At 42.0% G+C, this 14566-nt stretch overlaps 1 protein-coding gene across 1 annotated transcript in view; it reads right to left on the bottom strand.

Annotated features, from left to right (window-relative positions):
- KCNH5 (potassium voltage-gated channel subfamily H member 5) overlaps positions 1-14566 on the bottom strand; it is a 140051-nt gene that overhangs the window by 98885 nt on the left and 26600 nt on the right. Inside the window, exons 5-6 of the mRNA XM_005417944.2 lie at positions 14104-14219; positions 8770-9162 (exon numbers count right to left, since the gene is read on the bottom strand). Of these exons, the coding sequence (XP_005418001.2) occupies positions 8770-9162; positions 14104-14219 (509 nt within the window). The remainder of the gene's footprint in view (positions 1-8769; positions 9163-14103; positions 14220-14566) is intronic.

Raw genomic sequence — 14566 nt, 5'->3', positions numbered from 1 at the left:
CTTTGAGAAAAATGAAAATGCAATCAGTGGAGCAATAGGTTAGCTGAGCTCAGGCTAGCTGGGATCCATCCGAGGTTTCCTGATAGCTTTCTCTGATAACACAGACCATTTTCTAAATATAAGAAATGCAGTATTTCAGTAACACAAGAAGTGAAATTATTATGAAACACAGGGAAAACAGGGATCACCACTGGGATACCAGGGTGACTGAAGAACTTGTGGACAGGGTGGAAAAATGGAAATCCTAAAAGGGGAATCTAGCAGGGGTCACAAGTGGTGATTCCTAGTGATTTTTCTGGCTTCTTAGTGACATAAACAGAAATAGTATATGGTCACAGAATCTGCTAATGGCACACTATCAGAAACAGAGAATAACCATGTGAGAATAAAGGAAAATGTAATAAAGCATGACAATATAGAGTCCCAAGGCATCCATTACAGCACAAATTAACAAAAATGCCTACAACTACAAGGGTCTTTAACTGAAGATTACTGAGAAAAAGAAATATTTGGGTATATGGGTTAATCCCACATACCCATCCCACATGACTCAGAGCAATCAGTGAGCTGCACTCACAAAAGAGGTTAATCCAGCTGAATGTTTCCACCATCAACAGGAAAAGCCAAACCCCAGTTGCAAAGTGGAGATGAATTCTCCACCTGGAGTAATCTGTAAATTCTGCCCTAAAGAGATGTATTTGAACTTCACTTCCTGGAGAGAGAGGCAGCTGGAACAGCCACAAAAATGCTCATAATGTTTCATAAATGAGTTGTCTAGACAAGATCAGTTTGCCTAAACTAAGGAGAGGAAAATAGGGGTGTTTATGCAGGGGAGGGATGACTCTTCTTTCTAAGCACATCGAGGAGACAAACATGAGGGAGGGAAAAGAAATATTTAACCAAGGAGGCTGGCACAGGGAGGAATGCACAGACTGCAAATTAAGAGAGATTTATTAAAACATCATGAAGAAAGGTGGATTTTGACCAGTTTATAGGATGGGTGGTACAATGAACCTGCTCACCAAAGCTGATGACTCAGAGACTCAAAAGGACCCTGTGAGTTTTACACTCTTGTTTTTTCTGCTTTAGCTTTTATCCTTTGAAAAATCGAAGTGAAGCAAATACAGTCTCAAGGGGGGATAAATTTCACCCCAGCCCAAACTAGACCACAGAGGAGTTTGCATCTGAGCTATCACAGCAGTGTCACTACATTCAAGGGTGAGAAATAGAAGTTTTAGGGCAGGATGACTCCTCAGACCTACTCTGGAGGTGCATCTTAGAACATGAGGAGCCCTTCCCCAAATTGCCTGTACCTCCTTACAGACAATGCCTGGCCCCATGTTTCATCATGTGAATCCCATGCTTAGCACATTTTGAAACACAGTCCAAATACTTTTCTTAAAGATGCGTGGGCAAAATTTTCCTTACCTTTCTCTCACCAGAAGTAAAAAATCAAAATCAAAAAATCACTGAAATAAATCACATAGCTGATTTTGTGAATTCTGTAATTAAAGTATTGAAGCAGTGAAAGAAGTAGGATTTCTGTAAACCTTGAGCAATCTCCACCAAACAGTTGTTCCACGATGTAAGAGGAAACAAAGCGCTTACAGATTTTGGGAATGACTGAAAAGGTGAGCCCTGCCAACACCAGCAGGTGAGCCTGCAGGCACACAACCAAAAACTTCTATTCTGTGCAGAGCAGGAGGAGTATCCTGGAGGAGGTAAAGGCTGTTTGAAATGCAACCAGCAAATCATTCCCAAAAGAAATTTTTGAGCTTAGCTACTTAAATAGAGCTTAGCTCCAAAATCCCTGGTTAGCTCCTTAATTCTGCTTTACTGGAGTTAATGTTAAAATAAATCTTCTAACTTGTATCAGAAATCTTTATTTCTTGGTAAACAATTAATATAATAATGCTGCAGAGCTACAAATCAAAATGAGCAAATGACAGAAGAAAAACCAAAAACCAAAAAACAGGGATATTTCTGATTTATCACCGCTTTAAAAGCAAAATTTAGAGTTGCATTCAATTATGTAGATACACACGGGAGTAAAGGGCTTTCCTTCTGCACCAGCTACCTAGATCCCAGGTCCAGATACAAGCAGAGCCCAGTTAATCCTTGACCCTGCACCACTGGAAGCAATGGGAGTAGTGACTTCAGTGAGCAAAAATTTCAGTCCTTACAGCAAAATGTAAGCAAGCAGGTTTCTTAGTGCATTTTCCAAAAGTACCCCTAAATTTATTGTTTGGGGTTTATCTTCTGGGTTTTTTTTCCCAGGGGATGGAGAAACTTTCCTTTTTTTTCCTCTAACACAAATGTCAATAAGCTGTAACATTAGAAATAAAATTCCAGTGAACTGTTTATGGCACAACCACACAGTGCAGCACATGTCAAACAGTAAATAACTAAGGTTATAAAGACAAGGGTGATTGCAAAATATTTCTTCTAGATGCAAGATAAGGGGGATGTGGGATCTTGAACTACTTATTTGTTAGTGCATCAGTGTGCCCAAAAAAAGGAGAGAAAAGATAGTATCATGAAATATGATAATTTTCACTCACATAGGGAAGGTGGGCAGAGGAAAAAATAGGAATTGGTGCTACTCCCATCAGCATCACTTCGGTGAGCATCTGATCAGATTATTTCATTTCCTCATCTCCTTTGCAAGCCTTCCCTTCCTTTGTGAGCAAAAGGGATCACACAGGACTCCAAGCTTCCCTTGAAAGTGCTCCACAAATAATTTCCTCTACTGGACTCTGTATCAGTTTACACAGCTCTGACTGAAGATTTGATTTAAATGGCTTGTACCCAACATCTGCTTCCCAGTAATATATACATCACATTAAAATAAAATATTTTTTAAAATTGAATAAAAAAAGACCACACTGGGACATCTAATTACAGTTCATATGCCAGAACCCACATCACAGACGTGTATGAGGCTATCAGGTCACCCACCACCCCCTGCCCTGGCTCTGGCTCAGCTCCTTCCTTTCACAAGTTGCCTCTCACATCATGGAGACTTTCAGGTGTTTCCACAGGGAAACCTGCAGACATATCCCAGACCTTGTACAGCATTAAAGTAGCTGGTTAATTAATTAAGAAAAAAAAATTTAAAGCTGATTAATTAACTGGTGGCAGAACTTTAATAAAACCTTAGAATAAAAGACAAAGAGATGCAATTCTGCAAGTCAGTGCAATGGGGTGATAGAGGTGACTAAGTGAATGGGGTGAAAATGGTGGAAATTTTACAAAATATATACCTACAGTGGATATATTTATAACTTAATACCATGCCCATGCCACTGTATTATTCTATTGTGGGTTTTCACACACTACAACAGAATGACAGCATTCTCCACATTAAATTGTCTTCTGAGTGCATAACAAGGGGAGAAATGCCAGGTCCCAGGGTTAGTACTTCTGTCATTACTTGCTAGGAATTTCCATTGTAGTTTAACACTGGTTGCAGCCAGGATTTAGTTCTGGGAATAATTTTCTCCATGTCAGCCACCAAGATTTAAAAAAGCTAGCTAGCCATAGACTGTACTTCAGAGCCAAAGTCACACTCTTGAAAGACACCAATTTATCTTCACCTTGCATGTACCACTCAGCCTGGTGCCCCAAACCTCTCCTTCAAACACCTCCCACAAAGGGAATGTTTGCAGTACAGCACTGCAGGTGTGAACGTGGCTACACCAGCTTAATCAGCTTTTATTTGCTTTCAATTTACAGACATTGCAATTTTAGTTCCTATTAATTGCAGTGATACAAAGAAGTTCCTGACAGCGCTGAAATAGATCGATAATGGCAATTAAAAGAAAATTACAATTACAAGGAGTCTGTGCTTTATGTGCCCTGCATAGATCACTAAATTTTAAAGGCCACTGGGTCATGTAGTCTTACATTATTAAACAACAGGCACAGAACTTTGGTTTAGGTCATTTAAATTTCTCTGCTTTCATTTCCAGCCATTGCCTTGCAAAAATTAATTTCTGCAGAAAGGATGATCTTTTATACAACTCATCTGAAAACCATCTGGATGACACTCTGACTTTGTGTCCCTTTCTTCACAGTAGGTGATTTGCCATTTCAGGACCATGTTTCTGGCACAGAGGAGATCTAGCTTCTAGGTATTATTTCATGACAAACACAGAAATTCACAAATCTCCATTAAAATTCCCAGAAAAAAAACCATATATTTCAAAATAATGAGAGGCTTTTTCAGCTGAATTTAACCCTTAATTTGTGGAAGAATTTCCCATTTGGCCAAAAGCTTGTCCATCTAGTTTGGGGAATATTTAGTCAAAATACTTATTTGCAGAGGCTCAAATGCATGTGAAGACAAGAGCCAAACACCTGCCCAAAATCCTGGTGTCCTGGGATGCCAATCAATGTATTTGGTCCCAAAGGGAGATTTTAGCATGGTTTGACCATACCTGATCAGTATCCTTGGGCACCTGCAAATTTGCTGACAATTTCATCACAATATGAGGTTGATAATTCTGACTTGTATGGAAAAAATGGTTACAAACAATTGTTTGGTAGCCCAGACAGAGGTCAGATATTTCTATCTCCAATAGGCAGAACACATACAAAGGCTAAGTCTCAAGGTAACATAATTTTCCAGCTTCAAAAGCAGGGAATTGTGATTTTATAAATTTTATAAACTGGGCCATACAGCAGTGGAAGAATTGTTACATTCAGCTCATTACTCAGGGAAAAGAAAATTAGAACCACTGCAAGTAACATGGAACTTCACAACAAAAATCCAAAAATCCAGTTTCCATTGTCTACACACTTCACGTCCTAATACCTACAGGAACTTCATGGGACCAAAATCTTTGGATCCGAACATCATATTCCCCTTTAATTCAAAGTTTAGTGGTTTTGGGGTTTTTTTTGCATAATGTTAAAGAAGAGACAGGCAGACACTTTTAGACTAAATCTGAAGTTTCTGAGAACTCTTATACTAAAAAAAACCAGCCAAGTTTCAGGGACTCTGAGCACACACACCCTGTTCTGGTTTGTTCCTTGAAAAAGGAACAAACTTAGATTTGCCTAGATTCCCCACTATGCTGTCCCCAGTCCCACTTCTGTATAGGAAAGGTTTTCTGTATGGTTTTGGTTTAGCCAGAATGTATTTCAGGGCAGGATATGCTGCCCCATTTTTCTGATTTTTTGGGACTATCACCCTAGCAAGTTTCCTAAATCAAATGTCCCACTAAGGATTCTCCATTAGTTCATTTTTCTCCAGCCTATTCTACCTTGTCTTCCTTCCCTTTCAATACCACTTAGGCACTTAATTCCTCATCCATCACATCATCTTAGATGTCAACAAGGTGTTTCTCATTATGTTCCCTTTCCCCCTCCCTCTCACACATCCCAATCCCCGTGAGCAGACTCCAACAGCCTGGCTCTGTAACTCCAGACTTGGAAACCAACACCTCTAATTCTGCCTCAAATCATCTTAATCCCCCTCAGTTCTCAATTTGTGTGTCATAATCCTCTCCATCAAATCCTTCTGCCAAGGCTCTACACGTACACAGCAACAAAATAACTTTGATTTGCAGTCATGTTTGCCTCAGGTGGGAACTCCAGCCTTCACCTAAAGTTGTCTTGAGGGAAATGACACAGTTCCTACCCTGGATGCATTTGAAGGACTAAAACCCTTGGTAAGAAAACACACATTTCTTTTTTTCAGCCTTTTTTTTTTCAATCTTTCAATTTATCTCCTTAATTTTGGCATCATAAAAAACACTCTAGTGCTTAAGGCATCTTAGTTCACTTCAAGCACCTGTATCACATAGAGCAGTCTACAGATATAGAACAGAGAGAAAATCCCAAACCTCCTTGGCCATATTCTTCTTCATGAGTGAGAGATCTGCCCATAGGGAGGAAAAGAAACCCCCTCCAATGGTGTTCCCCCTTCTCATCTAGCTCCTTAACAACTAGCAAAAAAGCATTTGATGCTTTATGTGGGACGACAAGGGTCAGATGTGGGAAAAACAGGGGAAATTTGGGAAGTCACCTTTCACTCAGCTGGCTTTCAGGGCTGCTCACTCTGATTTGGGTCCATCCCTCACCACCACACCAAGAACTCAAAGAGCACCAGGACCTGCACCCAAGGTCTTTACTGCTAAACTCATTTTTTGCAACTTTATCTGAAATGTCACAATCATGAACTTTAAGACTTTTATCCAACATCCACGGCAAAGACAGAGAGCTAAAACCTTGCAGAATCAAGAGCTAAAAGAACTCTTTCCTGCTTGCCTTAAGAAGGAAACACTCATTTTCTAATGAGAAACATTGCTTTTAATCAGAGTATCTCTCCCAAATTAAGATTATGGATTTACTTATTCTTTACCTCTGAACAGTGTTTGAACACCCTGCTGCTGGGGGGGGCCAAAAAGTTAAATCCCAGGCAAGAAGCACCAGTTAAAATAAATGTTAAAAACCAAATGAAGAAAAAGAGCATTAATAACTGCAACCACCCAGAACACACCAACTAGCCTGAAAGATTAAATGTCACAAATGAAGACATATCACAAAAAAAAATAACAAGATCTCCCCTGAAGGACAGGGAAAAGAGAAAATGTAGACCCAGGGAGGAAAGGCTGACTGTTTACACACCTGTTTTCAAAATCACTTCAATTCTTTTCAGACACTAGGGAAAGCTGGAGTTGGAGGGGAGGGAAATCAAGCAAATATAAACCTGCTGGAGGCTCCAGAGCCATAACACAGCACTTCATGACAAGGGAATCTTACTGTTGTCTCCTTTATTAAAAAGGAGTTAATGTTTCATTTGTTTGAAAGCAAATGACAGCTGCTCTAGGATCACTGGAGTTCATGATACCTTGCTATGGTTATTACATTTTGATTAAAGTTTGTCACTTTAGGTGTGTCTCAATTATAATGCTCTGTCAAGATTCTCTTCCCTGTCACAAATATTGCAGATGGTTTATTTCCCATGTATGTGTTAGAGGTTAACCTCATCCTTGAAATCTGTCCTGCTTGGGCACAGAAATTTTCTGCTTGTTTTACATATTACAGCACAAAAATCTGGAGATAATGCTGCATTTTTTATAAAAATCAGGCTCCTCTGAGTCTGAAACTGGTTACCTTTAAAAGATGTATTACGTCTACAACCTAGCTAATCTCACCTTCTTACACAGCCTGACTGCACAACCTGGTTTCAGATGGGCAGCCCTCATAGAATCTTGAATTTAAGCTGCAAGTATTATCACTTCTGTCATATTTGCTATAAATAAAATGGAACAATGTCAAAAGATGCTACTCAGCACGCAGAGGCAGGGACAGAATTTTAAAGGAGCTCTATGAAATTTGCAGCAAAGCCTACATTAAATAAAAAATGTAGGTTTTATATAGTGAGGATATATAAGTGCAGAATTGAGAATTAAAAACAAACAAACAACCCCACTAAACGGTTCTAAGAAAAAACTGCTAAAATGTTCAAAAATGAACAGAGGCTTTTTCATCTGTTTATGGCCCTGAAGATAAAAACCTCTAGAGAAAAATTAAAACAAGTCCTAAAGCCATTACAGTTCCATTTTAATAATGAATTTCTGTACACTGACTCATGCATGCATTATTTGTTGTAGTTATTGCTTGTTTTCTGTATTAGCTTATGCCACAAGCTCGACTGCATCAATGTTAACACTCTAAGCAGTTAAAAAGCTTTAATTCAGCATCCATCTATGATATTTATGTTCTCTCACCTCAAACAGTTTCTCAAATTTTAGCTGTAGTTGAATAATTGTACCAAAGAATGGAAATAAATCTCTCTCTCAATCAAACATTTAAAATGGCATTAAAAAAATTACAGCCTGGTTCTAAAAGCAGTCCTAGGGCAAGATTTAAAAAAATGCTTATTCAGAGTCATTCCCTGCTTTCATATAAGTAGCAAATTTGTCACCAGCTTCAGGCAGAGCAATAACAGAACTGTAATCAAGGCCTGCAATGGGTCAGAGCTGCCCAAAGACTGAGCTGAAAAGGAAGGCTGTGACAGGGGACATCCCAACTGGCTCAGCCCACTTTGACAGGGATTTGCACCAATGGTTTTGGATGACATTCAAGCCATTCTAAAACCCCCATCTCTAAAATAAATATCCACATGCGGTACTGGAACTCTCAGACCCCTCTCCACCAAGACAGGGATGTCTTGCTGGTAAATCCCAGCAGCTCAAGGCCACCCCCCTGTACTTGCACAGAACATGAGCTACCTCATTGGGCGATGCCTCAGGTTTTAGCTTTTGTATTTTTCAGATTCTGTGCTGCTTTAGTGTGTAGTTCTGAGTTATATTAGGGGATGGTGAGCTCTATTCACAGAGTAGGGAGACAAAACAATGCCTTCCCTAGATGGGCCAAGGACAAATGATCCAGACCTGAGGCCCAAGAACACAAACAACATGGGCTTAAGACAGAAAAAGAAGGATGGGAATTCATGGGCTGGAGCTGTAATTGGACAATTAACTCCAATATGCAAATGGACCAGAACTTATAAAAGTGAGAGACCCCCTGACCTGTTGTCCATTTTGTGACCATTTTGGTTCATCTTGGGTGTAGCCCTGGCTGGGCTCTTGTGCTGCCCAAGGTGGATCTATTGAGGCCTCCTAATAAATCCCTGCTTTATTCTTTAACTCTGCCCAGCCTCTGTTCTAGGTCAGCCTTCACAAGGCATCAGGGAAGAAGCTTCTAAATGAATCCTTAGTTAAAACAACCCTTTTGAGCCAGACTACAGCCACTCACCTCATCCACATTCTCAAAGGCATTGATGATGTCATATGGTAAACAGGACAGAAGATCAATCACAAACCACGTCTTCAGGTAGTTCATCCTTATGAGCTTGGGATCAGATATAACCTCTCCCCCAGGGCCAACAAAAGTGGTGTGAAAGTTCAAAACAATGTCCACCAGAAAAATAACGTCCACGACGCTGTCCAGCACCAGCCAGGCAATGTTGTTCTGCTTTGTCTTGAAGGACACGTTATATGGAACCATGATTGCTGTGTAGAAGGTTAGAATTAGGATGACCCAGTCCCAGGTGGTCTTAAAAGCACAATAGTGGAGTATAATGTGTGGTGGAGTCTTTGGAGCTTCTTGCTTGTACTGAGGAAGAATATCAGATCCCAGCTGGAGAACCTGTAGGAGGCAGAGAGGCAAATGTTACTGTTTTCAGTGAATAGGATCCAGTGAGGGGTCTTACAGACTTCTGTGAGGACCAGCAGAGATGGGACTGTGCTTGTTGGACATTGCAAGGCAAGCCACAGTTTCTAAATAATCTGATTTATTTAGGACGTGCAGATGCAGCTATCACTCAATGAATGGGAGCAGCATGGCATCTGAGGATATTCCTGCAAAAAGGAAGGTCTTTGCAGATGGACTGAGGGGAAACCATGCCAACAGCAAGGGAAGAGAGGCTCCATACAGAGGTTTTGGGTACTGCCACACCAGCAGATGCTTTGCAGTTACGAACATAAAATCATAGAATGGTTTAGGTTGGAAGGGACCAAAAAGATAATCTATCTCCAACCTTCCTGCCACGGGCAGGGAATCTTCCAATACATCAGGTTGTTCCAAGCCCTATACAACCTGGCCTTGAGCACTTTCAGGGATGGAGCAGCCACAGCTTCTCTGGCAACCTGCTCCCATGCCTCACCAGCCTCACAGAAAGGAGTTTCTTCCTAACACATAATCTAAACATGAACACTCATTCAGACTTGTAATAGTTACAAGACTAATTCTTTGTGCCTGACCTCTTTTTTAAATCACTGCTGAGCCAGAGCAACACCCTATCAAAGGTGACCCCAGCCTTGCTGGCTGACCTCCTAAAATGAGGCACCATGTGCACAACCTCTGCCTAAAACCCTGCCAATATCACACTTCCTTCGTATTTTCTTCAAAAAGTTGTTGCTCTCACAAGCTCAGTATCACTAGTGGGTTCTCCTTTATTTCCTGTAATTAGTTCTCATTTTTTCTGCATAGGACTATAATCTCCTGCACGCTCACTGCTGTAAAACTGTGGAACTGGAAACACTGCAAAAACCAAGCCAAATTCACTTAAGGCATTCCCAGCTAATCTAATTACCTCTTATCTCAGTCCAACACAAGAGACAAAAGCACAAAGGAACACACACGTGGCAATTTATTGCACTAAAAACTGAAAGATCCGTTTGGGGATCCATCTGGGGATCTGAGGTCCGTATGGGATAAAATAAGTAATTACAGCAACTTTAAAACTCATTTCAGCCCTACACCTGCCCCATACTGGGTGATGCACCATATTTCCAGGATTGAAAATAGCAGCCTCAGATGTGTGAAGCTGATGAAACACAGGATCCTTCCTCAATGGAGTAAATGGCTCTGAATAAACTGTATAATAACTAAGAATATGAACTCAAGCACCACAGATAGGGATTCTCCATTAATTCTTTGCAGTCTTGTCTTTTAGATATTTTTAAGAGAAAGCTGTTACTGAGATCAGACAGTAAAAGTTTGGCTCTGCTGAAAATCTGTTCTCCAGGAAACACCAAGGGACAACTACAGCAGCCTCCCTCCTTCTGTGATGGGGAATGTGGCTTCACAGGATGTCAAATCTGGGCCAATGTCAGGCTGAAGGGATGCAAACCTGCCCCTGCCTACCTGGTCCCACCCTCCCTCAGCCCATATTTAGCAATCAGGATCTGTAGGGAGAGTCAGTGGAGCTGACACGAGGAAAAACTAACTTGTTCCATTAATTAGCCATTTCTTTTCTACAGGGTCAGCAGAATTGCACAGATTTATCCCATGGCCAGAAAAGCACTGCACCCACTACACAGGCAGCAGTGGGAGAGCAGCAGAGACCTCCAGGAGCCCGTGGCTTCTCCCTTTGCCAACAGCCTCATGTCCCACCAGCCCCAGTGTAACCCAGAGCCCTCTGTGGAGTGGTGTGGTCCAAAAGGCACTTGCCAGAGACAAGCACAGATGCCAAATCCCTGGTCAGACCTATAAAACATCAAACTCCAGGTGTCCCTCCCCCAGTGCCCAAGACAGACTCGCTGCCAGCATTTCTATACTCCTATAACCTCTGCAGGACACTGAACTTGGTGGTGGATCCATGGGGTTTTCCCTGGAATTAAAGCAGCAATCAACACAGTCATTTTTTCACAGCAGCCTTGTGAAAATTTCTTTCAAAGTGAAAATTTCCACCTGCACTTAACACACCATTTTGGCTTTGCCTCATAATTTGGTTGTTATCTCCAGATATCTCTTTGGACACATCAGTGCCCAACATTTTGCTGATAAATCAGCACTGGGACTTCTTTCCCTGGTTTCTTCAGGCCTGTTTGTTCCTTGCCTTGTTCACTGGGACAGGAGCTGGAAATGTCCTCACTAGAGCTGCAAAAATAAACTACTTAGGGCTCAAGCAGAATGTGATTAACATATGCTTGATAGTTCCCTGTGCCTCTGGTGGTGGAGTGCTTGGGAGCTCCCACGATACTGTAAAAGCATAATTATTATTCTTAACATAATCTCATGCTGAGTTTGACATGGTGAGTGGGTGGCAAGTGGCTGTGGAGACCACTGAACTATAATGATTATTTCTTTCATGCTGCATGGATTTTTAACCACCAAAGAATACACAATATCTTGTTAGTCAGCTGCATTCACCACAGACTGTTTGAATTATTCCTGTGTACAGCTAATAAAAATGACTGGTAACTGTTAAGTCTGATAAGGTGAGCGGCACATTCTGCAAGGGATGAGCTATGGAGGTAATGCTCCTCCTCTGATACAGAAATATGGAAAATGTGGCCTGTGCAGCAATGGTGAACCCCCCTCAGTCTGCCTTCCTCACAGCACTTTGCCTTCAAAGCACTTTCCAGCCATAAACTACTTTTAAGAGAGGAGTTTGCACATTCTCCAAGCAACTTCTCCTGAGTACAACCTCATCCCAGCTACTCCTGAGCACACCTACTCCCTTACCTGAGGTTTTGCTGCTGCCTGATCTAAATCTCCCTTGCCTTTTTTTTTTTTTTCCTCTAGCTGTAGTGGTCCTGGTGAACAATTTCCAAGAATGGCTGTAACTGGATTTACAGGACACTGAAATATCATGAATTTGAAAAGCATGAGGTGTCAGTAATCCAGCATTTATCCCAGCTATTGGTATGGGATCATTCAAGGGAAAACGCCACACTGCCAATACCTGAAAACTGTGGGTTTTCATTATGATAACTTGAGATTTTTATTATCAAAGTTCACTAAAACCAGAAAGGTAATGAAAACAAAACACCAAAAAATCAAACATTTAAAGCCGCTATCAGTTCTACCTCAAGGAGAACATCAAGTAAGGGAGTAGGTGTGCTCAGGAATAGCTGGGATGAGGTTGTACTCAAGAGAAGTTGCTTGGAGAGGGGGCAAACTCCTCTCTTAAAAAGTAGTTTATGGCTGGAAAGTGCTTTGAAGGCAAAGTGCTGTGAGGAAGGCAGACTGAGAGGGGTTCACCATTGCTGCACAGGCCCCATTTTCCATATTTCTGTATCTGATGTGGAGCATTATCTTCATAGCTCATCCCTTGCAGAATGTGCTGCTCACCTTATCAGACTTAACAGTTACCAGCCATTTTTATTAGCTGTACACAGGAATAATTCAGACAGTCTGTGGTGAATGCAGCTGACTAACAAGATATTGTGTATTCTTTGGTGACTTAAAATTAAAAATCCATGCAGCATGAAAGAAATAATCATTATAGTTCAGTGATCTCCACAGCTACTTGCCAGGATAAGTTCTCTGGCACAAGGACTGTCTTTTTCAGTAGCTCATATATTTTGACCCTGTATTTTTGGCCAATTTATTTTTCATTATCAATGGACATGAAGATGAAGGCAGTACCTCTGTTTTATAGGTATTCACTTGTTGCACCACCTGCACTGTTAAGGAGATATTTGCAACCTGCAAAAGAGTTCATTTCATCAGTTCTGAAGATAAAAGTGATGAGGGAAATATTGGAGGAATGGCTTTGCAGGAACGTCAAGATCAGGGTATACATGCAGGCTATGGGAACCCAGACAGGGATGCTTCCAAAGAGGTTTCTCAAACAATCCCATTTTTCTGGGAGAGGGACTCAAGGACATCAATCCTGGTTCCATGTCACTGTGAGACAGCACAGTAGAGAAGCACACTGTGCACCCCAAGTTAAGGAACACCCAGGAAGCTGAGGACTGTGTGCACAGAAATAGTGTCATTTAAGTAAAAGTGACCTACAGAGAGTGCTTTTATGACCTGTCCTGAACATGTGAGTTTGCCACGTTGGTGCTGCTTTATGACGAGTGGAGGCGAGGCTGAAAAAACTCAGAGTTGGAAATATTTTCCTCTAAGAACATCCTTTGCCAATGGGAATTAGGGTGGGTTTTCTTCCCCCCACCTCCCCAGGAAGGGAGCAGGCTGGTGTCCACCCCACTGTCCTGGTTCAGGGCAAATTTTGGAGGGAATCCCCAGAAGGGCTCCTCTAGGAAACAGATTCAATCGGCCCCTCCACCCAACCGGTCCTGGAGAAAATACCTCCTTGGAGAAAAGTGGAAAAAACCCTGTTTATTAAACAATAAAACCTGAAGAATATTAAACAATAAAACCCCTTGCTGCTCCAAAAGAGATAACAAACTGAGATAGTCCCCTCCCTGCGTTGCAGCTCAGCTCACTCAGTCTCTCATCAGCCCCTCAGTGCTGGAAATGCCGCGGCCCAGGCCCGGCCCGGTGGGCCTCAGGAGGAGCTCTGGGTGCTCTGCTGGTGTTCAGTCCAGAGCAGGTTTAAACAGCTCCAAAGAAAGGGGAAAAAAAACCCCACAGTCCAGGGAACTTCTTTGCCTCAGCTAGCTAAACTAACTAAAACAGAGGAGAGCTCTGTCCTGCTGTCTGTCCATCTGCAGACAACACAGGCCAGGAGCAGCAATGTGGAGGAGTGAGTGCAGCGCCTGAAAACAAACTGTGCTTCTTCTCTCCCACCTTCGCTCTCTGCAACAAGCCTTAAAGGTGCAAAACTTATTATTCAGAACAAGATGATGGGGGATAAAAGCATCATCTAGTCAACCCAGGACAGGCACTTACTTCGGCCAAGCGGGAGTGCTTGTGCACCACCTCAGCCTTGTTCATGGGCGTCAGCTGCTGCAGCACGCTGCGGCTGTTGGTCAGCGCCCGCGTCAGCCGGGCAAACTTGGTCCAGCCTGCAGGGAAAGAAGGGAACCGTGTCAGAAATCACATCAGAACTACCCAGGCACCATGCAGTGCTAGTAAAGATCCTTTCTGCTCAGCGATGTTCAGTCTCAGACATGAATGGTTTCTCTAAATTGCCGCACAGAGCGACTGCAGGCTCCGCGCCTAAAGAGCTTGCAAAAGAGGGAAAATGCTGCTCCTTCAAGGCAGCACAGGTAAATGTGAAAGGAATCAAATCATTCTTTCTTCTGCCTTCTGGAGACATTGTGTTAGAGGGATGACATCCCATTTTCAGCCTTCTGGGGACATTCTCTGCTGCTGAAATCTAATTCTAAGCCACTGAAGTTCAGGAAAAAGC

The sequence above is a fragment of the Geospiza fortis genome, unplaced genomic scaffold, assembly GCF_000277835.1.
Source record: "Geospiza fortis unplaced genomic scaffold, GeoFor_1.0 scaffold23, whole genome shotgun sequence".
NCBI classification, from domain to species: domain Eukaryota; kingdom Metazoa; phylum Chordata; class Aves; order Passeriformes; family Thraupidae; genus Geospiza; species Geospiza fortis.
This window is presented reverse-complemented; position numbering and strand designations above follow the sequence as displayed.